Here is an 18,632-nt window from a genome sequence, read left to right on the forward strand (position 1 = left end):
TTTGCCTTTTATTCAGTGTTGATTTGTCTGAACATGTGTGTATGTACATATATCCCGCAAAGATATATCTATGAATCCAAAAATTTTGGCAGAAATTGCAGCAAGTCTTGTTTTGTAATAAGATGCAATTGTATTATAATCTTGAAGTATTACATGTGCATTAATTTGATCAAGTGAGTACAGTTGACTATCTTGATCAGTTGCCTGAAATAGTCAGATTTTCTTTTAGAAATGAAAAAAAAGAAATTTGATTATTTATTTATTTTCCAAACAAAAAGAATGAAATTCCATGCCAGTATATATATCATAGTAAATAATAAATTGGGCAAGTTATGAACAGTATTTGATATTATTAAAAACTGGCAGCAGTGTCATAGTCATCTTTTAGCTAGTTGCCCCCATTTATTGCATTTGTCTTTTGCTTTCCTTCACTAGACACTAAATGCTCTTTGCCTCTTTTTTTTTTTTTTTCTCTCTTTTTTTCTCTAATAATCTTCCATCACTGTATTTTGCAGGTTTCTTTCTCTCTCTGCCCTATAATAACTAGGGTTTCCTCTTTCAACTCTCACATCTCATACCATCAAAATAAAGAATTTTCATCTCTCTCTTTCTCTGTCTGTCTCTCTCTCTCTAAATGACTGCATAGTGTTTTCTTCCTTGGGACAATCCTATTGTATTATAGATCTTGAAAGAGCCTACTAAACAAGAGAAGAACAGATAAAAGGATAGCATTTCTGTTCCTCTCTCCTGATCAAAGATAACCTAGTCATACAACGGTAAGTACAAGCACCCCTATATATATATATATGATGTGATCCTTTCATTTTCAAAATTACAGTACTATATAAATAAAGGAGGAGAGATAGATGAATATATAGTATAATTGTTTTAAAATTATAATTAATTAAAGGTTTTGACATATGGGTTTTGATTGTTATGCCCAGAATCAATTACAGTTATTAAGAAATGTTAATTATTTCCTATTATATATATTTATATAAGGAAATTAATAATAATTAAGGATTATAGTTAATTAATTAATTTTGCCTGTTAGATCCATAGGTACATTAAAATCAAGAGTACAGTGTGAAACTGCAGTAGCCATATTGGGTGTCGGTATAAAATTTCTGAGACGGAAAGAGAGAGAGAAACATTCTTTAGCAGAACTATTTGACCAAATTTTCAGGAATCTTAAAACAGGAAACTATATATATGTGTCTGTACGATAATTTTTTTTTTTGTTTTCTTTGTAACAAAGGAAAATGTTGTTTGTTTTTGGCCATATATAGGGTTCTTATGTGATTTAATTTCAACATTAATATATATATATATATATATATATATATATATACAAGAAATGCATAAATACTTTCCAGGCCAAAAAAGTAAACGTTTGAAAAAGAAATAGGAGAGGAATTAAGTTGTTGAATGCGGCTTAATAGAAAAAAAGTTAATATATATTTTTATATAATAATAAGAGCAATCAAACATAATAAACTCTCGTGATGGTAAAAATAAAATTTTAAATTCATAATTAAAAGAAAATGAAAAAGAAAATTTTTTTTTAATTCATAAGTTGCAATTCTAAGAAAACATAATATTTATAACTTGCATATTATATATCTTTTGATGGATTGGGGTGCTTAAATAAATATTTTATTGCTGATCAGTTGGTTAATTGAAGCACATATGTATTTATTTCCGTATACAGGATACATGGCTTCTTCTAGCTATTCAAATGCTCCATGTGCTGCTTGCAAGTTCTTGAGGAGAAAATGTCTACCAGATTGCATTTTTGCGCCCTATTTTCCGCCAGAAGAGCCACAAAAGTTTGCTAATGTTCATAAAATCTTTGGTGCAAGTAATGTGAGTAAGTTACTGAACGAGGTGCTTCCTCATCAGAGAGAAGATGCAGTTAACTCTCTTGCCTATGAAGCCGAAGCGCGAATGAAAGACCCTGTGTATGGTTGTGTTGGAGCTATTTCAGTGCTCCAAAGGCAAGTCATTAGGCTTCAAAAGGAATTAGATGCTACAAATGCAGATTTAATTAGGTATGCCTGTAATGAAATGCAACAAGCAACACCTCCTCATCAATTTAATGGAAGAAGGAGTACTATTGGTCCTGGTTATGGTGATGGAGGAAGTGTTAATTATGATCAAAATGCTGGGTTTTATTATGCTTCTCCTTGGAATAATGATAATGGTGGTGATACTCAAGAGAGAGAAGATCATGGTAGTATTTAGTTTTTTTAGGTTTTTTGATTGTTAATCTTGTAAGATTAATTAGTATATTTATGTGAAATATTGTTAATTATTAATATTAATTATTGTTATTATTGATTAGGGAAAGAGAGACCCATTTAGGGTTTCTTTCTGTGAAATTATTAGCCCTTATTGTACTATGTTTATAATCTTGGTAGAAAAAAGAATATGTGGTCTGCTATCCTGTTGTAGAAATTAATGTTTGATCTTTCTATACCTATTGACCATGACTTGTGAGTTTTGTACCTTCCTAAATTAGAATTTTGAAATTATTTTCCCTATAATATATATATATATATATATATATATATATATATATATATATATATATAAGATTATTCATCTTTTATGTTGTAAGGTAAACACGTGACTCTTCAGATCCGAGACCATATAGTCCAATGCATCATACAGTTGGATATGGTCAAATATAAATTTTGTCAAATGTTTGGGGCATAATATTTTTTGTTTTTTCGAACTCAACAACCAATTGAGCTTCATCGTTTGCCATTGATCAAGGCAAGGGACTTGGGACCTAGGACGGAACCTGCTCTGATACCACCTGTCATGGAGATAGGTTTTAGCTTGCCTATCCGTGCGGCACTTAGTCGCCTTTGGGTGCTAGGACGAGCTAAGTAAGCTTTAGAGTTGTGTTGGAGCAAAAACGAGAGTTAAATAGAGAAGAGAACACAAGAGAGCTTGTAAGAACACTCAAATGCTTTGTAACAACCCGAGCAAGTAGAAGCCATTCGAGGCCGCGAGCAGGCGCGCACTCGACCTAAGAGGTGGAAGTCTAAGGCACGAACCTCTTCCGTGGATCATGTGGAGCGGCATAATATTATTTAGAAACATATACATTCGAGTTTTTCGTAGATAAAGAAAGGGCAAAAAAATCATGCAGGCTGGTTAGTAACGGCTATAATTTTAAATTCGAGACCTTTCGACTATAAAAGTTTTTATTAATTTGGTAAGTAAACGAGAGGATTAGATCCTATTATGTAGTCTATAATGGACACTTAGATATATGAATCCATCCATATAGTAAGTCAATCTACTAAATTATTTGGTGCGAATGACAATTAATAATAATATTCATATTCACTTTTAGACATTTGTATATAGTTTATATGACTGATGGTTACAATTAGAATCCATTTGTAAAAACCTTAAACGATTTATATTTTGGGATAAATGGAGTAATTAATAATACATTCGTCACTAATTGTAAGTTGAATGGACGAAATGGAACTAAATTTCTAAACAGACTTTATCTATAAAATTAACGATTTGAAACCTAGAATGGTAATTGTTTAGAAGATTTTATCTGAATTACATTTCCTCAGCAGAGAAATATGTGCAAATAAAAAGTTATATATATTTTCTTGCAATATTATTTTCCTGAGCAATCCAAATGTGATTTTTTTTTTTCTAAAATCAAATTTTAAACCTACAAAAAACTACATTACAAACAATTATGATCACCATACCAATAAGATTAATACAACAAATTTTTTAATTAAAAATCTGCTATTGACAATAATAATATTAGTATCCAACCAACTCTTAATAAAACTTAGCCTAAACTAAGGCTACAAACCTAAAATGAACTTATGCATAGTTTAAATAATAATATTATCTATGAATTGTGGCTCAGTTGGCAATGTGGGCTGGATATATGAAAAGAGTTCTCAGGTTCGTTATTCACTAAACACACTTGCAGAGAGAGACGAGTAGTCTTAACTGTAATGGAACCGGATACCGGTGGTTGACAAAAAACAGTAATCATTCGAACTATTATTATGGGTTTCACTCTGTGTTGATGCATGAACTTTGTACTAGTTTGAATAATGTTTTAATGGAAATCTAGCTAAGCCAAAAACTAGGAATAATTAGAATTATTTCCCAAACATTAAATAGTATTTTCTCGTTATCTTTGGAAACATTAAAATATTATTATTATTAATTTATTATTAAAAAACATTAACATCACCATCTGAAGAAAGGCAAAACGAAGACAGATCAACTGTTGTCCAACACAGGGTTCCCCTTCTTTATCCAGCATTCATTTATAGGGCCTAAGTGTGAACAACTGAAAATTAAGCATGTTTGTTTCTTTTAATTAACTTTTTCCACATCAATCTCGACTGCTTCTCAATTTTTTCTTTTTTCTTTTTCCGTTATTAACTCCAACCAACCACTCAACTGTAACGCCTCCAGCCAAAAACGTTGAAAGGACATTAATTTTCAAAAAAACAAAAAAAAAATCTCTCTATCTCTAAATAGAAGTCATTTTAGAATTATTTTTTTTATAATTATTTATCGCTTTGAAAATTTCAATGAATAATTAATGAAATTTTTTCTATTTTACTTTTGTATGTATTAAAAATGTTAATTATATCTACAATTTTTGAAAATCATCCTTATGATATGAGATAAAGAGTAATTTAGGCTCCGTTTTGTTTCTGTAAAATAACTTGTAGTAAAATATTTTCTATAATTTTTTCCATTGTTTGGACATGAAAAGAAAATAAGTCAAGAAAAATAAGTTGTTGGCCATTGGAAAATAAGGTAGCAATTAAGGAAAATGACTTACCCTTGTTTACGTGGAAACACATTTTCCTAACTTATTTCATAATCCAAAATTAGTCTTTTTGGTCCACTAAGGAACACTCCATCTGTGAAAAACTGCAATTGTGAGCCTACAGTCTCTCTGGAAGTGTCAAAAATGTGCCCTGTGGCTTTTTTTGGAAGAAATATTCAAAATAATTTATTGATAGGTCCATACCATTCAACATGATTATTTTAAAATAATCATTAAATTACTTTAACAATATATTTTTTTAAATATGTTAAAGCTCATATCATTTAATATACATATATAAAAGTAATTATAGTACTTATATATTGTTAAATTATCTTAACATGATATACATTGTATTGTTAAATAATTTAATTAAAAAAATTAAATCACATTATTAGACTAAATTAATCAGCATCATAGTATTTATACTATGAGAATAAATTTTGAATAGAAAATCTAATTATTAAATTTATATTTAATATAGATTGCTTATGAATAATATAATAGGTGTAAATACATTATGTATATGATGGAAAATTAAATTTTTTAATGTTATATTAAATGTTTTAAAATATTTTCCAAGAATGTTTTATGTAAAGCCAAGCGTCGGAAAATAATGTGTTTTCCTGTAAAATATTTTTCATGAAAATTATTTTTCTGAAAATTATTTTTCAACAAATTATTTTTCGGAAACAAACAGAGTTTTAATCAAATTAATTAACATTTTGTTACTATTCACATTTAGAGGGAGTCCTTAATTACCGTGCAAAAACTTTTTATAAACAAAGGGAGTATATATTAGTACATCTGTTCCATAATACATATCACATTTGCAATTTCACGTTTCTTAAAAAAATCATTAAATTTGTCTAAGTTACAATAAATTATTGAGTAAATTGACTATAATACCCTTGATTTAATTCTAATTCTTTAAAAAAATCATTAAATTGAAGTAATAATTATTGCTTATATACAAAGAGTAAATATAGAAAAAATATTTATTATTCATTGAAACCACAGATGTGATAAATACTTTGGAACAGAGATAATAATTTTCTATTATAAGTTCACTTAGTAGTTTCACATTTAAAGGTATCATAATTAATAAATAAAGGTTTTTTTTTTTCCTTATCAACAACTTAATAGACTTTCAATCTATTTATTCATACAAAAATGAAATATTTTTTTGCTCTAAGCTCAATAAGTTAATTGTATAAATTTGCAACCCATATTTTGTCTAAAAAATTTTTTGTTTTTGAAAATGATTCAATAAGTTATATAACCTATAAGATCAAAATATAAAATTGCTCCCTACAATTATAAAATGACATTATATCCTACTTTTTAATCATTTAACTTAATAAACTGGTAATTCAAATTCAATAGTCAAATTTCAGCTCAAACAAACAATCATCTACGATGTCAAAGTGATCTTTAAAATAATAACATTACATTACAAATCAACTTAATACTGACCATACTAATAATTTTAGATTACATCTGCCGAACCGTAATGGAATGTAATAAAACTATTTATATATTCTTAGAACAAAACCCTTTTAATTAGGAGGAATTAGTGGTTGTGAGTCCAAATACTGTATAAATTAGAAAAATAGAGTGTCACTTTCTAAAACAGTAGATTGTACAGAGTGCTAGTGTTATAGGAATGAAAAAGGTATTGTTCTGCCATGTGAGGGGTACGTGCATCTACAGAAACATAAATTGCATGAAGACCTTAATTGGATTTTTCACCTTTCTCTTTCACACCCACCATTTATTTTTACATTTTTCTATATATATATATATATAATTTGCAGGTTCACATGTTGTACAAAAGTAAATGCCAAGAAACTGCTAATTCAATTTCTATGATTTCGTGCAATTTTTCTTTTAGTTTCTGTCAGTCGGAGTACTTGTAGTAATGATAACTTTGAACATCTTCTGCTTTTGCATTTATCTGTATCAGTTCTCAGTAAATAGATAATACTATGGGACCAGCAGCTGGTTTTTATTTTGTCAAATGAAGTAAAAAAGATTTGCAGTAGCAGTGATTCTATCTAGACTAGGGATAACAATATGATTTTATTGGGGCAGATGGATATCCGATCCTATTTTGATGTGTTCGGATAGTGAAAATACAGATTTAGAATGGTTTTCCATAGTAATTTACAATCAATATCAAGTTCAGATACCTAATTTATAATCAGGTTCGCGTACTTAATCTAAACTGAACTAATCCAATTTATATATGTAAAAAAAATAAATCGAATTGATTTGATTTTTTAATTTTAACTTAATTTTTAGGTTACATCAAATTGAATTTTAGGACTTTTCGATTTTCTGGTTCTATATAATAAAAATTGGACCAAATTGAAAAATTATTTAATTTTCTATTAAAAATAAAATTAAATCGAATAGTTAAGATCAAACTGAAGTAAATTATAATAACATTTTTTTATTTAACCACGAGGTATCCAAATTCATGTCCAATTAATAGCCCACACAATTCATGTACTCTCTATTCGCTCTAAGAGGCATGGGAGCTGGCTCATGGGAATTGCTAAAAGAGGCTCGAACACAGACCTTGTTGAGGAAATTCCATTGATAATCGTTAAGGTGATTAATTGATATACAGATTGACTTTTGTCCTACCTTACTATAAAAAGACATTGACCAGTATGTACTTAGAATCCAGTAGAATAAATAATTATTTTACATAATTATGAATTTGAATTTGATATTTAAGTTCAATAATCACATAATATTAAATTTCAAATATTTAATTACTATTAATGGCTACCCAAATGAATAATTTTGTGAAAAAAATTTTAACTTGAGATCATCAATAATTCTAATTCTGAATTAGAATAATTAGTGTAAATATTATACTAAAAAGTAATCAATTATATTTTAGAATAAATACATATTTGCATTATATTATATTTTATTATTATTTTTATTCCATAAAAAAAGAAACATGAAGCTTATAATAAGAAAGGATGATACAAAATTTTATTTGATTTACAGTTAAGGATACAATTTAATTTCACCGATCCAACTATATTAATATTTTGATTCAATTTAAAAATAAGTAATGATTTTATATCAAAATATAACTTAACAGTAAATATATAAACGACCTAATATTATATTCCGTTCGAATCTCCCTTCCCCGATACTAATATAATTTGATTGCAAAATATGATGTGGATGTCTCCCTTTAACATGCAAGAAAACAGCACGCGCACGAGGAAGAAGAAGAAAGAAAGTTAAAAGGTCGTAATCTTGGGGCCTTTGGTCTAAATTTCAAAAAAAAAGGTCAAAATCAAAAATCAAATACATCTCAATCGATCCTATCTATTTTAAATTTTATCCATCAACCGCCCAAAAAGAAGAAAACTACCCAACAAAGTGTTACAAATCCTTGATTGATTGATTGGACATTCGCTCCATATTAAGCCCAGTGGACCTTTCCACATGCCTATGAATAGTTTTCCTACTCTCCTTTTAACACTATTTCAGATTCTTGCCTCTTCTTCCCAACTCTTCTTCCTAGTGGCAGAGCCTCCTCCTCCCATTCTTTGAGCCCACAATTGATCTACATGCATGAATGTTTTTGTCTCAATACTGTTTATAATAATATGTAGTTGGTCTATATCATAATGGAGATAGTGCTTTTATTATTGAATTAATAATTCAATGATCGAATATTTTTATTTTAAATATAATTAATATATGTAAAGAAAAAAAATGGATCAATTAAATTTAGTATACATGCTTGAATATTTTTGTGTAATAGTATATAATTGGTCTAAATGATAATGATATATATTTATTTATTAAGTTAATATCTCTTACACGTAAAATGTTAGTTTTTGAGAAAAGCCGATAGACACATGACCATAATGTGATTCTAAATCAGAACCGAATCATAACTAAATTGATTAAACTTATAATTGCATTATAGTTAATTGATTCTTGGATCCAAATCGAAATCAAAATTGTTTCTACACTTTGGTTCCAGTTCTTTTTCTATAATTAGACTCGACGTTTCTAATTTGGGACCATTAAAAAAAAATTTCTATTTTTCGATAAAAAAATATTGATTCTAAAATTAAAAGTAACGGTTTTAAAATTATGGTCATGTCTTTAATAGGGTTATTGATATTCATATTATTGGGGTTGAAAGTCTCTATAAAAAGGAAAAAGGAAAAGAGGAGGGGGTGGGGGAATGGATTATTTTTTAATTTGCTTCAATCCACTCTTTTTTTTTATGGAGGGGAATTTTCATTTGACTAAAGTCTAATGCTCATGCTCAAAAAGACCTCACCTTTCCATTAAATCAAATCACTAGTTACTATGTCCCCTTTCAAGAGAAGGAGGGCGAAAAAAAAAAATAAAAAACAAAATAAAATAATAAATAGACAATTGAAAATGCTAAAAAGAAGCAAAAGTACTAGTAATATGTTTTCTTTTGGTTTTAAGGTACTATCAATGTTACTCCACATGACATGTCTCCTACAACTGTGAGAAAAGAGTGACACAATTTCAACTAGTACGATAAGGAAAACACTAGCTACCTACACAGTCAAATTTCATAATAAAATATAAATAAATCTTTTTTTTTTTTTTTTTTTTTTTGTAATTCAGATAATATAAGAGGTCATATGTTTAATCAATTCAGGCCCGTCTGCTATGTTTGATATATGGTCGCTGTTTTTTGTTTTTTAAATATGAAAAAAAAAAAGTGAAATTTGTTTATTTATTTAGTAACTTACAGAAAATGTGTTTTTCAACAAACAAAAAAAAAAGAGTGAAAATAATTTTGAACCAAATTATTTTTTATCTCACATCTAATATAAATAAGGATAAAATTGAAAAAAAATTATTTAATTATTCATTAAAATACTCAAAATAATTTATATGTTCGGAGAAAATATAACAACTTATATTTTGGAATGACAGAGCAATCAACATACTATAAAAAAAATTTTTAATTTTGAAAATATTAAAAAATAAAAAAATAAACATAATTCTCTGTTTTCATCTGCGCAAATACTTGGCCAGTTTTTCTTCCTTTTTCAACAAATTAAAATAAAAAATGAAACATCATTATTTTCTCAATTTAAATATATTTTGGAGAAGGGAGATTAGATATTCTATGTTATTTATTTATTTGCCGAATAGCAGAAAAAAATTTCAATTAAAGATTGAACGACTCAAAAACAGCAGCCCAACCCAAAATTGCTGTCCTCTTATTCCCAAGTAATTACAGTATTGGGTTCAGCTTAGCCTCACCAAGCTGCAATGGGCTATGGAAAATTATTTGGCCAAAGCCTAACTTACAAATTGAATTATACACATCTTATTTTATCACAATTTAATTTTCAAACGTTCGACTTAATATATAAGATTATATTGATTAAATATTTCAACTTATAAAATCATTTTATTAAATACTCTAATTTATAAAATTAAGTTGATTAAACATTTATCGAACAATTATAAATTACAAAATTTATTGTTTCAAAAGTGATATTAGTCTTATATCAAATCAATTAATATTTTACGTATACATATAAAATTTCTATTTGTTATTAATATGAAAAAGTATCAACATTAAATTTGTAACTTTATAAATAAAACAGTTGTTGCGAAATTTAGGATGCCATAAAACTATTTACAAAAGATTTATAAATAAATATGCATTTAGCAAAATCATTATTTATTTATTTCTTAACGTTGAAATTACATTTTAATTATGACACTATTTTCTTTAAGAATTTTTTAAAAATTCATATTATAATTGTGATAACAATGCACCGAAGCTTTCAACCACGATCGCTTCTGCATTTAGAAATGGTTTTACATTTCGTTACTTTTATCATGTAAAATGTCTTTTTTTTTTATGAAAGCTGTATTTATATTATCTAAATGTAATTAACTTAAAAATATTAATTAAATAAAATAAAATAATTTAAAATTATAAATTTTAATAATTTATATATCTTAAAATTATTGTAAATATAAATCAATTTTAAAAATATATTCAATATCCAATTAAATTGTAGAAAAATAAAATAAAAATTCTATATTTTTTTTAAAAAAATAGAAATAAAAAGAGCGAACCATGTAGAAATTTATTTTTATTTATATTTTAGTTGAATGATTATTATTATCAAATATTTTATAATTAAATATATTTAAAATCTCAAAAATATAATTGATCATTGGAAAATTTTAAAAAAGAATATACAAGAAGAGAAGAATACTTTAAATATTTTTATTTAATGTTTTTATATAAATTTTAAATATAAAAATTTATATTTATATTTATATTTATATATTTATTTATGTATTGTCTTATTACTTTGATTAGTAATTCTTACTAATCACATGATGTTTAAGTTTTAATATCATTAAAGTAATTAATATAAAATCAATAAATAAAAAACATCAATTAAACTATTAAATATTTTAATAATATTTTTTTGGTTAAAATTTTAATAAACGTCCAAATTAAATTGATTTGTTTCCATGTATAAAAAAAAGAATTAATTTGTTTCCACATTACTTTAAATTTCAATTTGATGTGTAAGAGAGTATTGATTATGATTTAATTAATAGAATGTATTAGAGTCATATTTAAACACTATAATTATATTAGAGTTTGAGTTAGAGATAAATTCATAAAAATGCAAATAATTTTTATTAATCAATTAAACTATTAAATATTTTAAGAATATTTGTTTTTGTTACTTTGCAAAAAAAAAAAAAAAAAAAAAAAAAAAAAAAAAAAAAAAACAATCCAAGTTATAGAGAAGTGAAACAACAAACTCTCGAGTTCCCTTGGTGCCTAACAGTATACATCCAAGTTCAATTATATACAGCTAATTTTAAGTTCAAAAAATTAAAAGATAATATTTTAGTTGAATTAGATTAAATTTTAAAAGAAAATATTTTAGTTGAATTAGATTAGGGTTTAAAAGTTATTAATTATCATTACTATATATTAAATATTAAATTGAAAAAAACAATTATGTTGGCCAATCAAAATATAAAAAATATAAAAAATAAAAAAAATTTCTAGAACAAATAAATGAAATGCTAAATAAAGAGAACGTCTTAAAACATTTTTTTTTTTGTTTAAGCTTTCATATATATAGTCATGGCCATATTACGGTTCCGGGAACCGGAACCGTCGGTTCGAACCGGCTCGGAACCGTAACCAGAACCGGTGAGAATCGGAACCGGGACGAACCGGAATCGGAACTGAAAAAATCCGGTTCGGTTCCGGTTCCAGCAAATGAGGAACCAGAACCGGCGGTTCCAGAGAACCGGTCGGAACCGGACTGGAACCGCCGGTTCTCCGTCCGGTTAGAACCGCCAGTTCGAACCGGCGGTTCTAGCCGTTGTAACTATCAGATTTTTGCAGTTTTTTTTTTTTAAATTTATTGTGAAATGTCTTAATTACCCCTCCCAACAGCCATAAACGGCTATATAACGGCTAGTTTCAAGGGTATTTTTGGAAAAATGAATTTTTGGATTTATTATAAATACCTCATTTTATTTACAAATTCATTACAAAAAAATCTCAACTCTCTCTACTTACTCTCTCTACAATATACTACACTCTCTACTTACTCTCTCTACAATATACTACACTCTATTCTATATTATTCATTTATTCTTCTCTACTCTACAATCTCTTTTATTACGTAATTATTCTCTCTAATTTTTTTTATTCAATTTTCCAAATTATATTTTATTATCATATAATGGCAAGTGGAGGAAACTCAAATTCGGGTAAGGGCAAGAGAAAAATTGGAGAATCATCTATCCCTACAAACGACATCTATGATATGATTCCCGACCAATTTAATTTTGAGGGTTTTCCAAATGAAAATTTGGATATTCCAACTCAAGAATCCGAATTTAATGAGCAATTTCAAGAAGATGAAGAGCAAGAGCAAGAGCAACGAGCAAAAATTGTTACAAGAGCAAGACAAAGTTCCGACATATTCTCCATTCATTTCACAAAAAAATTCAAAGGTGAGAAAATGTACGATGTAATTTGCAATTATTGTGGAAAATCTTATAAATTTAAACAAGCGGGCGGCTATGGATCATTTTGGAAGCATTTGGAGGCAACACATCCAACAAAAATAGGAGTTGATCGGTCTCAACAACAAATTTCCGGGTACGCTTCTAACCTTTTTTTATTTAAATATTCTGAAAAAATACAAAAAGAAGAATTAGCAAAAATGATTTCTATGGAACATTTATCTTTTAGTTTTGGTGAAAAATTAGGTTTTAATAATTATTGTCAAAAAACTTTAAATCCTTGTGCTAAAAGAGTACCAAGAAATACTGTAAAACGAACTATTATTTCTTTATATAACAAAGGAAAAAAAGAGTTAGAGCTTTTATTTTCTCAATTGAAAATTCATGTTTCAATTTGTTGTGATGTTTGGAGTGATCATTGGCAAATGCATTCTTATATGGGTATTACATGTCATTGGATTGATGATGATTGGAAAATTCAAAAAAAAATTATTGGTTTTCGTGTTTTTGATGATAAACATACTGCAAATAATATTTATAGAGTAATTGTTTCAATTTTAGATGAATATAAGTTGACAAAAAAAATTTTTTCAATTTCATTTGATAATGCTTCTGCAAATACTAGATCAATTATTGAACTTAAAAAAATTTGTGAACCAAATATTGGTGGTAAATTTTTTCATATAAGATGTGCATGCCATGTTTTAAATTTATGTGTACAAGATGGTTTAAAAATTCTTGATTCTTTTATTTCTCCAATTAAAAAAGCTATTTCATATTTATGGACACATCCCAAGTGATGAAAAATTGGGCTAAATTTTGTAAAGAAAATAATAAAAGACCAAAACGTTTTCCAAGGGATGTCGCAACTCGTTGGAATTCAACATATGAATTACTAAACGAGTCTTTTTCTTATAAAGAATTATTATGCTTTTTTGTTACTAATAATATTGAGGATATTAATTTATATCCACAAAATTGGGAGATTTGTGCAAAAATTTTAGATATTTTAAAAATTTTTAATGATGCTACTTATAAATTTAGTGGGGTTTATTATCCCACATCTAATTTATTTTTACCTATGTGTATTAATATTGTTACTGCACTCCAAGAATTTCAAAATGATGATTTATTAAAAAATTGTATTTTTTCAATGAAAAAAAATGGTTATCTTATTTTAAAAATATACCACCTCTTTATCTTGTTGCTATTGTATTTGATCCTAGATGTAGAATGGATGTTTTATGTGATTATTTGACTATTTATTATGATGTATTAAATCTTGATGTAGAAGATAATATTAATATAAATGTAGTAATGCATGGAGTTAAACAAAATATTATGCAATTATATAATGAATTTGTTCAAGTTTCTACTTCATCTACTTCTACTTCTACTTCTTCTCAATTTAATATTCCACAATTTCCAACACAAAGGGTAAGTGGTGTTGGTGTTGCTCAACAAGTTTTATTACAAAGACAAAAAAGAACAAGGGAATCCAGTTCTATTTCTGAATTTGATAATTATTTAACAACTTCTTTTGAGTTTGGTGATGATTATGCAGATACAGATTTTCCAATTTTAGATTGGTGGAGTCGTCACGCAAATACTTTTCCAATTCTTTCTTTACTTGCAAAACAAATTTTAGCAGCTCCGATCTCCACTGTTGCGGTTGAACAAGCTTTTAGTCAAGGAGGAAACATATTTGATGAAACACGATCTCGTATGACACCCGATTCACTAGAAGCACAAGCATGCGTGGATGATTGGACCAAAGCCAAACTAAGAGCCCAAGAAAATCCAAAAGAAAATGAAGATTTATTTGATTTATACGATGGGTCCTCAACGGGAACATCAACCGGTGGTGCAAATAGCGATTAAGGTAAAAGGGGTGAAATTGATATAAGGTAAGTAAGAACTACGTGGGCTTTGATTCCTCTAAACCCCAAGAGGATACGTAGGCAACTTAATTTTTTTTTTTTAAACAAAAAAAAATTAAGTTCAAGCCCAATTTTTTTTTTTTAAATTATGCTCAAACTTTAAAAAAAAAAAAATTCAGTTGAAATTTTTTTTAAAAAAAATAATTATGTTCAACACTCAACAATTCAAGTCTTTAAAAAAATAAATTTAATTGAAGTATTTTTTAATTTTTTAGGTGTATTTTTTAATTTTTTATGTTCAAATAATTTTTTTTAAACCGGTCTTCAAAATTAAAAATTTTTTAGGTGTATTTTTTAATTTTTTATGTTCAAATAAATTTTTTTTTAAAACCGGCATTCAAAATTTAAAATTTAAAATTATGCGATTCGCCGGAAAACCAATCGGAACCGTCGGTTTTGTATCGGATCGGAACCGGAACCAGAACCGGAAGGTTCCAAATCGGAACCGGAACCGGACCTTTTTGGTTCGGTTTCGGAACCGTGGCCAAGTCTACATATATATGTATAAATGTCTCCAATCATAGACAGTTCCAGAAAATCTGATTAATGGGAGCAGTATATAAAAGTAATAATTTAGTGGAGGGTAAAAAATAAAATTTTATGGAATAGATATAAATTAATATAATTATATATATTAAAATGTTAAAAACCATAAACTAAACTGTAAAATACCAGTAGAGCAAGTGCCCCATCCCCATCGTAGATCCCACCGAGGGATGAAAGCGGTGCGAATATTTTAGGGTAGTCACTCACTCCGATCCGTTTAAAGAGAATATGGATAGTTATAAATAGATTTGAAACAAGTACGGATAGTGAAATTTCTAACTATTATGGTACGAGTTTATGTCTTTGGCTACCCACTATATGTTACTCGCTATATTATAAAGGTATTTTATCTATTAATAAAAATAAAATTTTCAATAAGTTTGGATTTAGATAGTTTAAGATTCGCGGATACTCTACCCGTGCAAGGATAATCTAAATGGATTCGCGGATCTAAGTTTGAATTTAGATAGAATATTTTCAATTCCATCATTGTTTTTTTTATTAATGATAGAATTTTAACGTGTTTAGTTTTATTTCAAAAAAATCTTTGAACCTATAGATTCTATTTTTCGACCAAATAAATTATATGTGAACTTCCATTGCAATCCATATATTCTACGATCCATTATTTTATGAAATTGTCCATTTGTACTAGGGTTAGCGAATGCATGCATGATGTTTATATGTGTTTGACACGTTAAAAAACAATCATGTAATTTCAGCCACGTGGTAACTAGCTCATTGATTAATCATTAATGGTTTAATTCTTATGGAAATTTACTTTTTTTTGGACTTATCTGGCCACCCACATAAATTTGATCTTATACTTTTTTTTTTTCCCTCCAAATTTTTGTTCTCCTCTAAATTTTAGGATCTATTGTATCTCTAACATTATAATTAAGTTTTGATTATGTTACAAATCTTTTTACATTGTCAATAATTTTTATGATTCTTTATAAAAAATAAAAAATTAAAATTAAAATATTCAATAAAACAATTCAAATTGAAACAATTTTATAAATTGAAATATTTGATAAATTAACAATAATAAAGAAATCTTAATACTAAAAAATTTTATGAATTATTTATTTCAAATATCCACTATAATCAAATTAGTATTAATGCAAAAAATATATATAATTTGAAAAAAAAAAATTTAAATACTATTTGTAAAAAAAAATTTTGAAGGGAAATTTTCAAATCATTTAAAATACCAATAAATAGGACAAATCATAAAATACACAACTAACTAAGATTTACTGCATGAATATATTATCCCGTTCATATCTATATTCTCAATATTGAAAGATTGTAGTCCTTGGGGATAACTTTTCTCCAAACAATTTTAGGTCCTCTACTGTATTTGCGAATTAGAACATATGGGAGTTTATGCAATACATGACCAACGATTTCACGCGTCCTTTTTTCATTTTATATTCAACTTCCACTACTTACTTATTTTATCTAATGTTATATTATTCTATTGTTATGAGTAAAAATCTATTTTAAATAAATTCAGATTTTAATAGTTGAAAATTTACAAATATATAGGTACGATAGTGAGTTTTTAAACAGGTTTAGATTCGAATACTTTATACGGATATTGAAACAAGTGTAGAATAAATGTTCCGGTAATAAAACTCTAAACAGATACATATGCAGATTGCTTATAATTCACCAATACCTCGCTCCACTTTTATCCCTAATCATAAGACATTTTTTTCAGCAAAAAAGTGTTCAATAAATGAAAATGAAAAAATCAAAAGTACAAGAGATAATACAATATAATAAAAAGAATACTAAAATCACATTTGATTATTTTATTTACGAATTTTCAGAGATAAATAACTATTTTCCATTTGTTTTCGAAAAATAAAAAAGAAAAAGAAAAAAAAAAAAGCTTGCCTGTGGAAGGTTTGTAAACATATACCAATGCTTTCGTCTGCAAATTGCTGAAAACATAAAGAGAGAGGAAATGGTTCGGTGGCTACCAATTACACACCTCAAAATAACGCCAATAAATGGACTTACAAGTAAAATATTGGATCCATAGATCAAGGCACACAACAACAATTTAGGCAGAGCCTACAAAAGCAATGTGGCAACAAGTAAAGACTTGTTTCTTAAGACACCTCATTTTTTCTCGTGTTTTCTTGATTTTCAGTTTCTTTGTTACTGTTCCCCAAAAAGACCATGAAACTTGTTTCTCATGCAAAGCCCTTACTCACCATCTCATACCTTACGTGTCAGAGCCCTAAACCACCCTCTCCCTCTTTAAAATACTACTTCCCTATCTCATCACTAGCCTTTCTATCTGTTTTTCTCTACATTAACATATCTTTCTCACACTTATCATCAACAAATGGCTGAACGTTCACAGCCACACCAAGTTCAAGTGCACCCACAACACCGCTATGAAGCTGCCTTCAAAGGTCAACAAAAAGGTCCATCAGCTCAGAAAGTGTTAGCTGTGATCACCCTCCTGCCGGTAGGCGGTGGGCTTCTTGCACTAGCTGGTATAACCTTAGTAGGTACCCTAATCGGCCTAGCTATTACTACCCCTCTTTTTGTCATCTTTAGCCCTGTTCTTGTCCCAGCTGCATTAGTTATTGGCCTTTCGGTCATGGCATTTTTGGCTTCCGGGGCTATGGGGCTCACAGGGTTGTCATCACTCTCGTGGGTTCTGAAATACCTCCAGGAGGTCACTCGGCGAATGCCGGAGCAGCTGGATATAGCTAAGAAGCGTATGCAAGACATGGCTGGTTTTGTGGGACAGAAGACCAAGGAAGTAGGCCAAGAAATCCAGAGGAAAGCACATGAAGGGAAATAAGTAGAGAGAAATGCTGTTGGTTATTAAGGGTTGAAGTCAGAGAGCTGGGTTTTGGTACGAGACTACTTTTGTTGTATGGGTGTTGTTTTGAGGTAGTTGAGTTGGTTTATGGGGGATCTTCTTTGTTGCATTTGTATTTCTCTTTTTGGTCTTTTGGGTTCCATTGTTGATTTTCAATGTATTATCTTTGTATGTGCCATCTGTGATTCTTCTCACACATCTCATCCTCGCATGCTTGTCTTATATTAGGAGTCTACGGTCCAGGTTTTCCTTTCACTTCAGATGAATAAATAAAAAAATACTAGCAAAAATAAAACTAATCCTATCTTGAAATCCCTCTATATCACCATATGGCAGTAGCTCAACAAAACTACTATGTTGTTCTTGTTCAGGCTAAAACAGGCATCTTATT

General features: G+C 28.0%; 2 protein-coding genes across 2 annotated transcripts; both read left to right on the forward strand.

Annotated features, from left to right (window-relative positions):
• Positions 1-453: 453 nt before the first annotated feature.
• Positions 454-2,457, forward strand: LBD25 (LOB domain-containing protein 25). The gene is made up of 2 exons (XM_012217431.4): positions 454-776; positions 1,712-2,457. The coding sequence occupies exon 2, from the start codon at positions 1,717-1,719 to the stop codon at positions 2,242-2,244; it is 528 nt and encodes a 175-aa protein (XP_012072821.1). The 5' UTR covers positions 454-776; positions 1,712-1,716; the 3' UTR covers positions 2,245-2,457.
• Positions 2,458-17,693: 15,236 nt separating this feature from the next.
• LOC105634153 (oleosin 18.2 kDa-like) lies at positions 17,694-18,555 on the forward strand. The gene has a single exon (NM_001308738.2). The coding sequence runs from the start codon at positions 17,753-17,755 to the stop codon at positions 18,218-18,220; it is 468 nt and encodes a 155-aa protein (NP_001295667.1). The 5' UTR covers positions 17,694-17,752; the 3' UTR covers positions 18,221-18,555.
• The last annotated feature ends 77 nt before the right edge of the window (positions 18,556-18,632 follow it).

Source organism: Jatropha curcas, chromosome 11 (assembly GCF_041381405.1).
Source record: "Jatropha curcas cultivar XTBG-Jc1 chromosome 11, XTBG_Jcur_1.0, whole genome shotgun sequence".
NCBI classification, from domain to species: domain Eukaryota; kingdom Viridiplantae; phylum Streptophyta; class Magnoliopsida; order Malpighiales; family Euphorbiaceae; genus Jatropha; species Jatropha curcas.

Bases quoted from the DNA above. Each gene is read 5' to 3' on its own strand.
- LOC105634153 (NM_001308738.2), top strand. From the start codon at position 17,753: ATGGCTGAACGTTCACAGCCACACCAAGTTCAAGTGCACCCACAACAC.
- LBD25 (XM_012217431.4), top strand. From the start codon at position 1,717: ATGGCTTCTTCTAGCTATTCAAATGCTCCATGTGCTGCTTGCAAGTTC.